General features: G+C 53.8%; 1 protein-coding gene across 1 annotated transcript; it reads right to left on the bottom strand.

Moving 5' to 3' along the window:
• Window positions 1-3,762: 3,762 nt before the first annotated feature.
• On the bottom strand, window positions 3,763-11,462 carry Ntn5 (netrin 5). The gene is made up of 6 exons (XM_052760259.1): window positions 10,838-11,462; window positions 6,903-7,091; window positions 6,579-6,728; window positions 6,203-6,256; window positions 5,733-5,813; window positions 3,763-4,151 (listed from the first exon to the last, which is right to left on the bottom strand). Exons 1-6 carry the CDS (start codon window positions 11,460-11,462, stop codon window positions 3,763-3,765), a joined length of 1,488 nt encoding a protein of 495 aa, XP_052616219.1.
• Between the last annotated feature and the right edge of the window lie 4,611 nt (window positions 11,463-16,073).

The following is a 16,073-nucleotide window of genomic DNA, read 5'->3' as shown; positions in this document are numbered from 1 at the left end:
ACAGACCTGGAGCCACACACAGGGACCCTGCATAAAGTCACTCCTGCAGAGAGCAAAACCGCAGGACAGGTACTCAGAGGAGAGGGCCCAGTCAAGGACCAAATGACTTGAAGAGATCCTCCAGGACAGAGGGAGGCAGGCAGGTGGACATGCTGAGTTGAAAAAGTTCATATTGGGGCTGGAGAGATGGCTTGGAGGTTTAGAGCCCTGGCTGCTCTTCCAGAGGTCCTGAGTTCAATTCCCAGCAACCACATGGTGGCTTACAACCATCTGTAATGAGATCTGGTGCCCTCTTCTGGCATGCAGGAATACATGCAGACAGAACACTGTATACATAATAAAGAAATAAATCTTTAAAAAAAAAGAAAGAAAAGAAAGAAAAGGAAAAAAAAGTTCATGTTGGACACCACCCAGGACGTGTCTCAAAAAAACAAAAGAAAAAAGTAGAACAGGTCACGGGGAGCAAGCAGAGAGAACATACTAGAGTGGGGGCACCAGCAGGAAGACCCAGCTGTGTAGGCTTCTCTCAGCCCTGAAGCTGCCCATGATGTGGGGTCAGCACCAGCCCTATTCCACAGGTGGAGTGAGGAGCCAGGAAGGGGCGACACCCACTGCAGTGGAGACTAGTGTTCACTCTGCTGCTGAGACACGCCCTGGCACCCAGGAGTGGGCCTTATTTGACAAAGGGGTCGTAGCTTGTGTGATTAAGGTGTTTGTTTGTTTTCCCTGTGTTGAGGATTGAAGCCGAGGCTTTATGTATGCCAGGCAAGCACTCTACAACTGAGCTACACCCCCAGCCCCTTACTAGGGGAGTCTAGGCAAGCACTCTACAGCTGAGCCACGCTGCAGGATTTTAGGCAGGTGCTCTACCATTGCCCCCAGACCCTAACTAGGGGATTCTAGACTAGCATTCTACAGATGAGGAACATCTCCAGCCCTTTTGTAACTTTTTCCTTTGAGACAGTTTCTCACTATGTAGCTCAGACAGGCCTCGAACTTTCCATCCTCTTGCCTCAGTGTTCCATGTGGCTGGGATGATAATCCTATACCACCTGAGAAGTATTTGAGATATCACCCTTCATTATTATTATGGACCCCCATCAAAGAACAAGTATCCTCATCAGCCAAGGGCGGAAGAGTAGAGACAGCAGACTCTGAAGACAGGGACAGAGACGAGAATTACGTGGCCACAAGCCCAGGGTCACAGGTAGCCCCAGAGTCTGGAAGAGGCAGGGATGGCCCTCTCTAACACCTTCTTAGTGTGGCCCTACCAACACCCTGACTTTTAATTTTAAACTCTAGAATATGGCAGTGTGGCATACACCTTTAATCCCCGCACTAGGAAGGCAGAGGCAGGAGGATCTCTGAGTTGGAGGCCAGCCTGGTCTACAGAGTGAGTTCCAGGACAGCCAGGGTTACACAGAGAAACCTTGCCTCAAAAAAATAACAAAATAAAAAATTACTCTAGAATGTGGGACAACAAATGCTTGGTTTTGTTTGTTTTTGTTTTGTTTTTCAATATAAGGTTTCACTATGTAACATCCTTGGCTGTCCTAGAACTTGCTCTGTAGACCAGGCTGGCCTCAGACTCACAGGAATCTACTTGCCCCTGCCTCCTGAGTGCTGGGATTAAAGATGTGCACCACCACCAGGCAAATGCCAGCTTTTTTTGTTTGGTTTTGGTTTTTTGAGACAGGGTTTCTCTGTGTAGCCCTGGCTGTCCTGGATCTCACTCTGTAGACCAGGCTGGCCTTGAACTTAGAGATCCACCTGCCTCTGCTTCCCAAGTGCTGAGGTTAAAGGCATGTGCCACCACTGCCTGGCTAATGCCTGTTTTCTTTCTTTCTTTCTTTCTTTTTTTTTTTGTTGTTGTTTTTGAGACAGGGTTTCTCTGTGTAGTTTTGGAGCCTGTCCTGGATCTCGCTCTGTAGCCCAGGTTGGCCTGAAACTCACAGAGATCCACCTGGCTCTGCCTCCCAGTGCTGGGATTAAAGGTATGTGCCACCACCACCTGGCTTAATGCCTGTTTTCTTAAGCCATGGAATTTACAGTGAAAAATAGTTTTTTGAGACAAAGTCTCACTGTATAGCCCAGGCTGGCCTCAAATTCCAACTCCGGCTCTTCCTGCCCCAGTCTCCCAAGCGCTGAGATTACAGGGATACACCATACCTGGCTCAGCATCTCCTTTAACCTTTGGAATTTTGCTCTTGTTTTTGAGACAGGGTCTCATGTAGCCCAGGCTGGCCTCTAATTCATTATGTGACTGAGAACGAATTTCTCATCTTCCTACTTTGTACCTCTCCAGTTCTGGGATGGTAGGCATTTACCACAACACCTGGTTTACAGTGGGTGAGGAGAACCAAACCCAGGGCCTCATGCATGTTAAGTAAGCACTCTGAGTTGAGCTACAGCCTGAGTTCCAGTTTCTGGATCTTCCAAAAGCGTTTCCTTTCATCTGGACCCGCCTTCTCCCCTTTATTCTAGGCAAATTCATTTTAGAAGAAATACAGACTTCAGGAGACCCACCACCACCACAATGAAGTCATCTGGCTATGCTGTGAGGTGAACCGGGGCCTCCTCTGAGGTCTGGTGGCCACCTCCATTACTGTGCACAGGCATGGTTGTCGCCTCCAGGGAGGGATGGGAAGGGCCTGGTCGGCAAGGGGCACAGATGTGGATTTCACACCAATTCGCTTCGGCTGCTAGAAACAAAGTCTGAGTCACAAGGAACACAGAAGCCTCACTCTGCTCCCTGCTTTCATCTCCTACACCCAGGCTCTTGGGTGGGAGGTGGGCACCGCCAGAGCTCCAGCAGCTCCCAAGGTTCCCACACCCCTGGGAACTTCCTTAAGTCTCTCTCCCTGCCCGCAACACCCATTACCTTGGGATCCCAGCAAGGTCCTCGCCATCAGAGTACTCAGAGGCTAGTGAGGCCTCTGGGTATTCAAACAGTGACAGTTAACTCATACGGTGCTTGCTGTGGGCCAGGCCTGTTCCAAACCTTTCATGTGGATAAATCGGTTTTATCTTCAAACAGTATTTGTTAGATAATCCTTGCGCTCCTGATCCTCCACCTCCTAAGTGCCGAGACGTGTACCACCATGGCTCTACACCATATTTCAAGACCATGTGATATTCAAAGTTCCCTTTTTCCCCCGTGGAGACTATCTTCAGGCCCATAAGAATACTAAAGAATATCTAAATGCCAAAGTTTCTGGATATGTGAGACCTCTGGCGCCCTTGTCAAATTTCTTGCCTTTCCCAGCCATACCTAGCCTATTGTCTTCTGGTTAACCATCAGGCGACACATGTAACTGCACCCAGTGACTCCACTCGAGTCCTTTCCTCTAAGAGCATTGCACACTTCTGCTCAGAAAACTCACTTAGAACTTCAGCTCGGCAAATTTACTCAAGGCCTTCTTCATTCGCCCCCTAAAGACTCTCCCAACATGGATCAGGGGTCTGCAGACACAACTCCACGGGACATGAGGCTTTATTGGGACAAATAACTTTGAGGCTCACAGGCCGACGGGGTGACTTCCCAGAGGCCTGCTTGCGGCTTCCTGCCTTTTGCTAAAAGTCGCTCATGCCTACATGGCAGAAGCACGTGCGTGCGGAATGGCGTCAGGTGCGCTGCAGCTTCGGATTGGCTCCGCAGCAAGCATGCACGCACGCACGCACGCACGCACGCACGCACGCACGCACGTCGAGGTCAAAGGCTCTGCGTGGACTCGCACCTTGCCTAAGGCGGTCAGGCTCAGGTCAGCCGCTGGGCCCGGGCCGGGTGGGAGGCAGCAGGCCGCGGCAGGCGCCACCGCGCTCCTTCTGTCGTAGCCGCCGCAGCGGCAGGGCCCAGTGTGGCCTCCAGGGCAGCGCGAGGCCGCGGCGGTCCAGGACGAGGCCTCGGGCGGGGTGGGGGTGGGCCGCAGCACTGCCCAGCAGCAGGTAGTCGGCCCCTGGGCGCAGGCGCAGGCAGCCGCAGGCCAGGTCGGCGCCGGGCACCCAGGCCTCCTGGCCGCCGCGGCGCACGGGGGGCCACGTGCGCTGCTTGTACACGGCCAGCACGTGCACGGCCAGCCGCCGCCACTCGGGAGCCACCGCCTCCGACGACGCTGCAAGCTCTTCGGAATCCTTAACCTGTGCGTGCAGAACTGCGGGAAGACACCAAGTCAGACAAGTAGGAGGATGTCCCTGAGGAGCCAGGACAGGCCTGATGGAGAAGACCCTACACGTTGGCAGTGGAAAGGGGCAGGCAGGGCCTAGATTAGCCGTTCTCAAACAGTGGAGTCTCGACCCCTGTCTTGGGGTTGAACGACCCTTTCACAGGGGTCACCTAAGACCGTCAGAAAGCACAGATCTTTATATTATGATTCATAACAGTAGCGAAGTTATAATTAGGAAGTAGCAACGAAAATAGTTTTATGGCCAGGGGTCACCACAACATGAGGAAGTGTGTTAAAGTGTCGCTGCATAGTCAGGTTGAGAACCACTGGTCTGAATATATGAATTAGAGGCCTGGGTCAAAGTTGGGAAGGGCGGATGAGATGGTCTAGGATGGTGGCCTGCAATGATATGTGACATGGGGGAGGGGAACTCCAGGATCATGGTCGTAAGGGCCATGTGAGTTGCAGGGGGTGCCCAAAATTGTAATTAGGAAGAGCGTGTGAAGTAGAGTTTCAGGGTTGTGGTTGAGAAAGGTGAGGGAGGTGGAGGTTCAGGATGATGCTCACCTGCTCACCGGAGGTCAGGCAGGGAGTTTCCTGAGGGCTTCCAATCAAACTGGCTAGAACTTTTGGGATCGTGTTACTATTAACAGTAGCCTCGGGATTCCAGGGTGGTTACTGTCCTGGCAACAAGGTCTCACTAAGATGCTGAGGCTGGCCTAGGACTTATTCTGCAATGTAAACTAATCTAGAACTCACTGCAATCCTTCTGCCTCAGCCTCCTGGGAACTGGAGGTTTTGGGCCTGGACCACCATGCCTAGCTAAGTCCAGAGTATTGGTGTAACAGTGAGAAGGTCCCGGATTGGAGGCCTCAGGAGAGATGGGTCTTGCCAGAAAGGCTCTGGGGTAGATTGGGGGTCCAAAGGATGAATTGAGCGCTAAGGCCTGAGAGTTGGTTAAGGTCATGCTAGCATGAGTCAGTGCTATGGCAGGAAAGGGGCAGGCCGACCTGGACTCCGACTGACAGGCCAGATCTGTGGGCTCAGTATCCCTGAGAAGAGGGTGGAAGAAGCTCCACTTCAAAGACTTGTGACCCTGACGTCATTTGATGATCTTGAGGGCAAAGGGGCCCATGGTCCCGTATGGAAGGAAGTAGCTGGGATTGGGTTGTTTCTGTTAGCTAGGCCTGACTCCCAAGCGTCTGAGAGCTGAGCTCGTGGGCCTCAGATTGCGGAAGGGTGTGTACTGATGGGGAGGGAGACATAGGCTCAGGTCTGAGACTGGAAGAAAGACAGGATAGAACCAGGGCCCTTCTGTTCCTCTAGACTCCTCTTCTCCTTCCAACACTCCGAGATGTCAGGCTGAAGGACAGGATGAAACTGCAAGTGAAGACTATGGGGGACAAGGAGACACAAGAAGGTGGGGGTCCCCCCACTGTCCCCACCATTGTCTTCTGTTCTCACACATCCTGGCAAGGAAGAGTCCTTTAGGATCAATATCCTTTCCCGTTCAAAATAAGGAAATGGCAGGGCAGGAAGAAGGCAGGCCCTTTTTTCTCCATCTCTTACCGTAATCCTGCTGGCAGTACCTCTGAAGGCTCATGTGCACGCTGGTGTCCGAAACGTTGCAATAGTTCTGACACTGTGGGTCTGGAGAGGGTCAGGCTCTCTGCAGTAGGTTCCACAGCCTGGATCACAGCCCATCTCCCCACCCTATTTCCACAGACAGCTGCACTGTCTGCCCCTGCCTCTCAAGAAAAGCTGGAAGCCAGGCATGGTGGCACACGCCTTTAATCTCAGCACTCAAGAGGCAAAGGCAGGCCAATCTATGAGTTCGAGATTAACCTGGTCTACAGACCCAGTTCCACCAGGGCTACCCAGATAAACCCTGTCTCAAAAAAACAAAGCAAAACTAAAATAAAACCAATAATATAATAATAATAATAAACAACAAAAAAGGAGGGCTGGGTGCCTTCCGGACCCAGTCAGCCCGTCCCAGATATCCTTTGCTGCCTGGAGTGTCTGTGCCAGCCTCTTACCAGATCGGGATGCAATAGGGGTAGTAGCAAGGGCAGTTGTTGCCTCTGGAATTCCTGTCAAACCAGAGAAGTTCAATTTAAACTCTAGGAATCACCACGAGGAATCCAGGTATGCCAACTCCCAAGGGTACAGCCATCCTTTACCCTCCCCCAGACCCGCCCCTTCCCTCAAGAACAAGGAGTCCAAAACCTTAGCCTTCTTCTTCCCAAGATTGAAGAGTCTGTGGTATAGTTTCAGACCCAAATTCTCTGGAGAATCAGAGTTCATCCACTACCACCCAAAAGCCAAAGCCACACTACCGTTTTCCACTTAAACCTGGACCGTTATCTTCCATCCCGGTCCAGGATTTATGGCATCAAGTGCCGTGGGACTTACGTTGGCAGGGCATCCTAGGTGAGCGGCTCTGCTGGTATCCAGGACCACAGTGATTGCATGTCAGGCCTGTGACCCCTAACTTGCAGGAGCACTGGCCACTGGTCTGGTTGCACATCCCTCCTGTTGCTCCAATTGGATGGCAGCGGCAGGCTTCATGACGAAAGGAATGAGATGTTTGGGACCCAGAGGCTCCTGCAACACCTGTGGACCCTCCCCAAGCATCTAGACTCCAGCCTCCTCCCTCAAACCCACCTCTGTACCTGCCAATAGAGAACCCTGGCTCTGTGTCCTTTCCCCTTTGGCCTGGCTTCAGGCCACACTCACCCCTGCATGCCTTGTGACTAGTGATGGGCTGGCTTGGGTCCCTCCAGAACCCTGGCTGGCAGTAGTGACAATGCCGCCCCGCTGTGTGGTGGCGGCACCGCTCACACACACCCCCACTACGGCCACCTGACAACCTGAATAGCTCGGAGTTGAATCGGCAGCGTCGGGCATGCTGGTTGCAGGAGCAGGCTAGGGACAAGATGATGTCAGAAACCATCACACAGACACATTAGGGCCAGGTCTGTCTCCCATCCCCAGCCTTTTCCCTACTATCCTTCCTGAGGAAAGAACGTAGGTCTGTGGTTTTAGAAACTGCCTTTGGCTCAGTCCCAGGATATCTTAATTCTCAGGCTGAACTGTGACCCTCCCGAGAGGTCATATTGCTGAAAGAATGGGCTGGGCTGGGGGACCCCTCCTCTGCCTGAAGCTACTCTATCCTGCAGCTCAGCCCCACTGGCTCTGTTTACATCCAAGGAGATTAAGATAAGCATGTTTAATTCAGAGCCCAGCACAGAGCATGCGCTAAGCCTACTTCCATGCACTAGGCACTGGTTCTGAGTGTGGGTCATACTGGACAGCACCATCCCGTTTTATAGGTTGGGAAATGAGACACAGAGGTGAAGTCACCTGCCCGAGGCAGCACGGCCAGGAAGGAGCCAGAAGCAGAATCTGAGTGTGTACTCTAAAGTTTCCACAAAGCCCACAGATCTGGTGAACGTGTGTGTGTTTTCCTGGGAGCATTTTTCAGATTCTTGAAGGCAGTAACTGTCAAACGGGTCTCTACGACCACCACAGCCAGCAGAGTAACGACCCACGGGAGGCAAGAAGGTAGTTCAGTTCAACATGACTCAGTAACTGGTGTTGGCTCAAACTTTGAGAGTCTGACCCTAAGTAGTTTATTTTAGGCATATTTAAGCACAGCACAATTTGGTGAAGTTTCCTGGTGATAATTAACTCCATCCTGTGTGCACAACAAAGCTTAAGACATGACTACATTGAGACTCTTTGTGAAGTACAAGTGACGTCTTCCATAAAGATGTTCTATAGATTAACAAGCTGTTCTATAGATTGAGAAAAACAAGATAAGTGTGTGTGTGGAGTGGGGGGGATCTGGTGTGGTCTCGGCTACACAGATAGTGCAGAGGTCACCAGGATATTAACCAGGGCTGCTCCCGGCCTTCTGGGTGGAAAACAAGTTCTACATCCCTCCCTTAGAAGGGACAGCCGTGTGTTTAACAGTCTGGTTCCCTAGTGTTCCTCTGTGAGTACAAGGACCTCCATGCCTTCCATACCCCACTGCTGATCAGACACAGGAGGAAACTTTTCATATATTTGGTTGGTTGGTTGCAGAAGAAACAGGGCCCCATGAAGCTCAGGCTGGCCCAGAACTTATGATCTTAATGCTTCCATCTCCTGAGCACGGGTATATCCTAGAATCCACCATGCCTGGCTAGTTCTTTGTAGTTTTTCAAGACAGGGTTTCTCTGGGTAGCCCTGGATGTGCTAGAACTCAGTCTATAGACCAGGCTGGCCTGGAATTCACAGAAATCTTCCTGTCTCTGCCTCCGGAGTGCTAGGATTAAGGGTGTGTCCACTATGCCCAGCAATTTATAGCCAGGCAACCAGGCAGTGGTGGCACATGCCTTTAATCCCAGCACTCAGGAAGCAGAGGCAGGTGGATCTCTATGAGTTTGAGGCCAGCCCGCTCTACATATGGAGTTCCAAGCAGCCCAGGCTACATAGTGAGACACTGTCAAAAAGGGAGAGAGGGGATGGATGGGCTGGAGAGATGGCTCAGGGATTAAGAGCACTGGCTGCTTTTCCAGAGGTCCTGAGTTCAATTCCCAATAACCACATGGTGGCTCACAGCCATCTATAATGAGATCTGGTGCCCTCTTCTGGCCTGCAAGCACACATGCAGACAATACTGTATACATAATAAACAAGTCTTAGAAAAACTAAAACAAACAACAAAAAACCCATCCACATAAACCAGAGGCTAGTTCAGCATCACCAGGCCCAGGGTTCTGTATGTGTGGCAGGAATTCCAGAGAGATGTTAAATCAGAGAAGCCTGGTGACTCTATGAAAAGACCTGGACTTAGAGGCTGAGAACCTGGGCTGGCAGCTCCCCAGGGCAGAGCAGGAGTGCTGTGGGCAGGTAGAGGCAGCCGTGTGTTCTTGGGAGAACGGCACTCCTTTCCTGAGCCTCAGTTGCTCCCTGCCCAGTGAGGCTCTCTGCCGTCCCCCAAGGATTTAGAAGACTCTACAGGGCAGTGCTGCTCCAGCACCTCTGCAGAGGCAGACTTCTGTCTGACCCAGAGTGATGGCGTTGCTGCACTTCCCCTTCTGAAACAACCTGACAGGTAGGGGACAGTCAAGCTACCTTATCTGTAAAGCCGCAGAGATGTGTCACTTCCTCTCATCCAGGTCCCCAGGGCTGCACTTCTCTTAATTTGGATAGCTGTGATCATACTCAGGGATACAGCCTCCCTAGCACCCAGGCCCTGTCCAAGCTCAAGATGGAGCCTGCCCCAGCCTCAGGACATGTGAGTCTCCCCTGCTGGTCCCTGGGGTGGTGGAGGGCAGAAGGCTGGGAGCTGGCCTCCCTGAAAGGCTGAGGAATGTGTGCGTGTGTGAGTGTGTGTGTCTTCTTCTGTCTGCCAGTGCGTTAATTACCCATAGGCTGAAGGTCGGTCACAGCAGAAGTGGAGACAGCTGTCAGTGTGGCTGCCGGAGGAGATGTCAGAGGGGGTCTAGGGATGACAGCATCTGGGACGACAGCTCCCTTAAGTCACCTGAGCTCTGTTCCTGCCAGGTCTCCTTTCTGCCTGGGAGTGATGTCATAGGCGTCATAGCAGGTGCTCACAAGTGAGGGACGGGCCTGGGCTCCAGGGCTTTGTGCACTCTGGCTCACTGGCTTCTCTACAGCCTTAGGGACAGTGCTGTCACTGTCCCCACTTCATGGGAGAAGAAAACAGGCACAGAGAGGTTAAATCCCTTGCCTGAGGTCACACAGCTGTGGGCAGAGGTGTAGCTGGAGAGCTTTTCTCTCTGGGTCCCACCAAGTTCCGCCAGTCCTGGAGCCCACTTATAAAATAAACACACAGATGTTTACATTAAAAGAAGGAATAAGAGACACTGCCAGCCACCGCCAGGACAAGCAGCATGTGAAGATGCCAGTAAGCCACAAGCCACATGACAAGGTATAGATTTATAGAAATGTGTTAATTTAAGATATAAGAACAGTTAGCAAGAAGCCTGCCACGGCCATACAGTTTGTAAGTAATATAAGCGTCTGAGTGATTATTTTATATGTGGGTTGTGGGACTGCGGGGCTTGGTGGGACCTAGAGAGAAGCTCTCCAGCAACACAGAGGAGCTAAAATTGGGCAAAGCCATCTGCTGAAGCTGCTCCTGGCTGTGTCTGGGGCACCTAGTATGACAGCACTCTGGGACCCATAGTCATACCCGGTACCTGTGTGACTTCGTGTAAGTAAACTGTGGCCACAGTCTCTCCATCCAGACAATGGGCTGGTAGCTGGTGGTCCATCAGAATGTTTTATGATCATATATTCCTGTGCCATATCTCCAGGAGTCAGGAAATGTGTCTGCTTGTACCCTTGCCCAAACCCAGTGCCACACCCTGCCCTGGGATATGTTCTGCTCAGGACTGCCCCTGGTGTCATGTGGTTGCATCTAGTGAGTGGAGTCCCTGACAGAGGGTTCCGTGTGTGTGTGTGTGTGTGTGTGAGAGAGAGACATGCTTGGCAAATAAGGAAGGGGAACCAGGCCATAGCACAATGTGAGGACAAGCAAAGAGACACAGTTCTGAGGGGAAGAGAACATTTGGCATGTTTGGGGACAAGGGACCAATTGCATGTTGTTCTAGGGGGCCAAGTAGTGGCAAGGGTTGGGGACAATACCCACGACTTACGCAAGCACTCGTGAGGGTGCTGGGGTGTGGCAGGCCGCCAGGGCCAGTCTCGATGGGATGGGCGGCAGCTCTCACAGCCTGGGCCAGTAGTGTGGTGGCGGCAGCGGCAGCGTGGGGGCTGGGCCTGGGCAGCGCAGCGGGCTGCGTGGCCATGGCACTGGCAGCGGCCTCTTACCCCAGTGGTCACCGGCCCTGCCTGGCCCCCAAACTCCACACGGAGGTGGCTAGCCACTACCCTTGCCTTGGGGCCTGGAGGGGAGCGAAAGGTTACCTTCTCAGGCCCCCCCAGAGCTCCAGGCCAGGCAGGCCTACGCCATAGTGGCCTCCAGGGACCTCCAATGGCCCAGGCAGCAGAAAGAACCAGGGCTGGAGGCCCTGGGGTGCAGAATCGCAGAGTGACAGATGTCAAGAGGAAGGGACCATCCAGGTCCAGTGTCAGACTACCATTGCAGGTAGGGCCAGGGCTGGCTGCAGGAAGAGTGCAAGTCTGACGGCAGGGGACTGCTACCCTGCCAACCAGCTGGGTCACTGGTGGGAGGCAGAAGCGAGGGCGCCCTTCTGGATCATAGCATGGATCCGAGGTGGCCTGGCCAAGAAGAAGCAAGAGGACGAAGGCAGTGGGCATGGCCACAGGAGACCTGGCACCTGTAGACAGAGGTGGCAGATGGGGCCTCAGTCAGCCTCCACCCTGCTGAGAATCCCTGGGGACCCTGCATTCCTCCCAGCCCTGCCTGAGCCCCCTCCCCAGCTGCCTTGAAGTGAGGAAAATGGTTCCATCTGGGGAGAATTACTGTTTACATAACCCAGGGGGAAAAGAACGCAAGCAAAATCGAGAATTTTGCCTGAACTAATCCAGAGCTTAACACCCCAAAGTTATCCATCAGTGTCGAGGGGGTAGAGGCCCTGGGGAGAGGGTGAGGGGTAGATGAGGAACAAGCAGAACCAACAGATGTGAACACCTAGAAGGATGGGTCAGGGAAGAGATGAGGGGCATGGCTGAGGAAGAAAGTCACAGGCGGGGGTGCAAACCTTGGGGGAGCCAGAGGGACAGACAGCAAAGGATGGGACACCGGAAGGGTGGTTGGATGGCATGGTGCTGGGAGGGAAGAGCAGGTGGGCGCAGAGACACTCAGGAAAGCAGAAGACAGTGAGGAGCCTGAGAGAGAAGGGAGAGCCAGCCACCAGTGCCCAGTGGAAGTCAGAAGCCCACCTAGACTAGAGTGGAAGCCTTTCCCACATGGGGTTCTAACTTTGTTCTCCACACCCCGCGAGCGCGCACACAGCACGGAGAGGGGATTATTGCCAAACAGCCCTGGCCTCTCTGCTACCTACCCCAGCCCTCCACCCTTAACCCTTTCCCCTCCAGGTGTACAGCCAGAGAACAGAGCTGAGGAAAGGATGGGGTACGGGGCTGGAAACCAACAACACCTTAGAGTTGGAGTGCAGAACCCCTGCGGCACTGGAAAGGCAGAAGCCTGGCCTTCCTGTAGGACTCAAGGTGTTAGGACCCTGCGGTTACATTTCTGGGACTTTCTGGGCAGGGGCCCCACCTGCTACCCCAAATCTCTGACATGGATCCAAATCCCCACATTCCCCACAGTGCTCAGGCCCTTGAAGCAGATGAGGGAGCTAATGTTTGGGTTTAAATATGGGAGGAAAGACAAAAAGCAGGAGATGGCATAAGGGTGTGTGCCAGATGCCAGGGCACTTAGAAACCAGAAATCCAGAGTCCAGAGACTGTTAGAAGCCAGAGGACTAAGGCCTTCAACTTCCCCTACTTAGGACTGGGGACCTTGGGGCTTTCCTGAACCCCCTGCATGAACCCTTACCTCTGAATCTGCACCTAGGTTGAGAGCTACACAGTCCTGTGCTCCACTGCCAGTTCCCATATTGGATGCCTCCCCTGCCCAGACCATAGGCCTGGTCCCTGCCCCCAGGAATCTGGAGCCATTATGTACCCGTAACGCTGCATTGGCCAGCTTCCCTAAGTCCCATCCCCTCGTGTAAGCACGTTTCTTGCAGGATAATTTCAGGGTCCCACCTTCTGGTTCCTAACACCATGAAGTACAGGCTATGAGTTCTCTTATGTTCTTGGGGGGGGGGCGGGAATCTAGCCCCAGCCAGTCCAGGCCTACAGCCTTCCTGCCTCGGTGGCAGGCCCAGCCGGACTCCGTAGGCCCACAGTCAGCCTTGCTGGGCCGATGGGTCCATAAGAGACCCTGCCTGCCTTCCCCACTTCGACATGCCTCTCCTACCCGGCTCTTAGGACCCAGCCATGGTCAGACCTGCCTGGAGAAGAGGAGAGCGTCGTCGTGTAGTGAGCCGGCCACACACTCTTCTGTAGGAGCCCTGCCGTGGTGGGCTCTCAGGAAGCATCTGACAGTGGCTGTTCTCAGGCCAGGCTAGTGGGGGTTCTGGGCGGGAGCTCAAAGCAAAGCCCACAGAATCCAACACCGCTGCCCGCCCCAAACCCTGGCCAACAGCAGCCACGCTTTCCCCACAGGGACCCCTGCCAGCCACGCCACCCGCGACTGCGTGGGACAGGAGCATTGTCGCCCCCAGCAGGCTTTCTGCCTGGTGGCCCCGAACAAGCTGGCTTAGAAGGATCTGGGCAGGTAGGAGCACAGCTGCCGGAGGGGGTCCGGAGGTTGGGGTCCTGACCTGTTCCCCCTTGCCCTAGCCCCTCTTACCTCGGGAGTTTAGCTTGCCAGCCCCTGCTCCTGGCTGACCCCAGCCAGTCCCAGCCCTGCAGCCTCCTCCCACATGTAGGTTAACTCAGGGTTAAGGTTAGACCGCTGCAGGGGAAGCCGGAGGACAGTGCCGTGTGCACGGAGGGCAGTAAAATGTATCCAGCTGGCTTGAACTTGGGGAGGAAAAGAGGGCGGAGAAGGTTGCAGGCAGTCCAGCACCTGGTGGTCATGACCCCAGGGCTTCCAGCCTGACATGCTCACACAACCGCGGCGGCGTTTGAGTGCTGTGGCTTCGCTCTGAGCAAGGCAAACCGTGTAGTGTGTCCTAGAGCACCCATCCCATTCGCAGCCACAATTATGCCATTGTGTAGAACTGGCCCAGGACAAGACTCAGGGACCTGTTGCCCTGGGAGGGAGAGATGTCCTATCCTGATTCCAGGTGACCCTTGAGGTTGGGGTCTTGCAGGAGCAAGGACAGGGACAGATGAGAGCTACCTACAAGACCCAGAAAGCTGGAGGTGCGAGCTCTAAGAGAAGGCTGGCCCGGCAGACCCCACAGCAGAGAACCACGTTCCCAGCAAGGACTGTGGGAGCCGCGGGGCGACACAGACTAGTGGATCCAGCAAGTCCTCCCAGGTCTGCCCCAGCCCTGGCCCTGTCAGGCCACCGTCTAGACGGAAAGACGGGAAGCTGCTCTGCTCTGTAGACAGCTGGGTATGGTTTGCTGAGCAGGGACAGGAGGAGAGCGCCTTGCCCTGCCTGTCAGGACATTGAAGGGAAGTTTGGGTGTGCTGTAGGATCCTCCCTCACTAGCACGGTGAGTCCTTAAGGTGTCCCCGGAGGAACCTTCCTTTCTCGCTTTGTTCTGGGTAGCCTGAGTTGCTAGGTGGTTGTCAACCAGATGCTGTCCACTGTGGGATGAATGAGGCAAGCAGCTGTTAAAAGCACAAGAGGGAGTGCCACGGCCACCCAGGAATCCAGAGGTGATACGGGACTCCCCAAGTATGGGGACCTTAACGCTCACAGGGCCTGGCTTCAGGAGAGCTCAGGCCTTCTTGCCCACCACAGTGACTCTGGTGGAGGGTCTCTGTCACCAGCCTTAGGAAAGAAGCCGGGTAGCACAGCCTCCACTCCTGCTCTGTGGGGTTTCTAGGTCTTGAGGCGGAACAGCCTCAAGAGGGCACTCTTGAGATAGCAGGATGAAGGCCAGGCCTTCCCGCAAGATGGCAGCAGCAGAGCACTTCCCAAAGCAGCCCACACTTACCCGGAAGTGCTCCCGAGGCCGCACCCTTTCTGGAGCCCTTTCGCTGCTCCCTGGCCCAGGTTCTCTGTGCCTGCCCCGCCCTGGTGCTCTGGCTGGCCTGGGAGCTCCGCTTTGCCAGGAGACAGGGGCGAAAATGATTGGGATTTTAAAAAAGTTGTGTGTGTGAGGGGCCTCAGTAGCGCTAATTCGCTTTGTGAAGTAAAACAGAGAAGAGTGTTTCTAGCACACCTGTACGTACGGTGTGCAGTATTTGTGGTCCAGCTGGCTGACCTTGCCAGGGACCCAAGTTAAACTCAAGAATGTTCAGACTTCCAAAAGTGGTCAGGTTAATAATAAGGCGAGAGGCCTGGGATACAGGAGTAAAGGAGCCGAAGCAGCCGCCCAGCCCTGAGGCTTGCACACAGAATACACAGGAGAAAGCAGATCACTGTGTGCAGGAGGGGACATCTGAAGACTCAGGGGCCCTGCGAAAGCTGGAGCCTGAGAAAGGAAGAGGTTGTCTGTCTGTCCTTAGGGTGGTGTCTTAGTTTGTCTGTCTGTCCTTAGGGTGGTGTCTTAGTTTGTTTTCTGCTGCTTTGATAGACACCATGACCAAACTTGGGGAGGAGAGGGGTTATTTCAGCTTGAAGTTTATAGTCCATCATGAATGGAAGTCAGAACAGGAACTTGGAGGCAGTAACTGAAGCAGAGACCATGGAGGACTGCTGCCTACCGGCTTGCTCTCTGTAGTTTGCTCTACCTGCTTTATTCTGCAAACCAGGACCACCAGCTCGGGGGGTGGCACTGCCCACAGTGGGCTAGGGGCCTCCCATAATCATTAATCAATAAAATGCCCCATAAACTGCCTACAGGCCATCTGATGGAAGTGTTTTCTCAATCCAAGAGGTGTCCCAGATAGCTCTACTTGTCCAGCTAACAAACACCACCAACAAAAACCAGCAGAGATGAGTCCAGACAAGCCTGGTGGTGCCGAGGCAGAACCCACAGGTTAAAACACACCATCTCCTTGGGGAGGCACACTGCACCGCCCCCCACCACAGTCAGCCAACAGCAAAGGACAGCAGACAGGGAAATGGGGCCCTTAGCACATTGCTGCTGGTTCCTGAAATCAGGGACCACAGGGCCACATTTGACAGCAGTGCTGCCCCACACGGGTGCCCAAGGGAACAAAAACGTATCTATGTGGACACTTGCGAGTCATGCCAGCATTGTCCATCACAAGCAGGAAACAACCCACGCCTGCTAGTGTGGCCGCAGGCTGATGGTGGCAGCAGGCTGACGG

The sequence above is a fragment of the Peromyscus californicus genome, unplaced genomic scaffold (assembly GCF_007827085.1).
Source record: "Peromyscus californicus insignis strain IS unplaced genomic scaffold, ASM782708v3 Scaffold_4__1_contigs__length_199733344, whole genome shotgun sequence".
Lineage (NCBI taxonomy): Eukaryota > Metazoa > Chordata > Mammalia > Rodentia > Cricetidae > Peromyscus > Peromyscus californicus.
Note: the sequence above shows the minus strand (reverse complement) of the source record. Positions and strands in the feature narration are given on the sequence as shown.

Coding starts and splice junctions, on each gene's coding strand:
- Ntn5 (XM_052760259.1), bottom strand. CDS start 11,462: ATGCCCACTGCCTTCGTCCTCTTGCTTCTTCTTGGCCAGGCCACCTCG. Junction 7,092..10,837: donor GCACCCTCACGAGTGCTTGC/GTAAGTCGTGGG, acceptor TCTTGTCCCTAG/CCTGCTCCTGCAACCAGCAT. Junction 6,729..6,902: donor TAGTCACAAGGCATGCAGGG/GTGAGTGTGGCC, acceptor TTCGTCATGAAG/CCTGCCGCTGCCATCCAATT.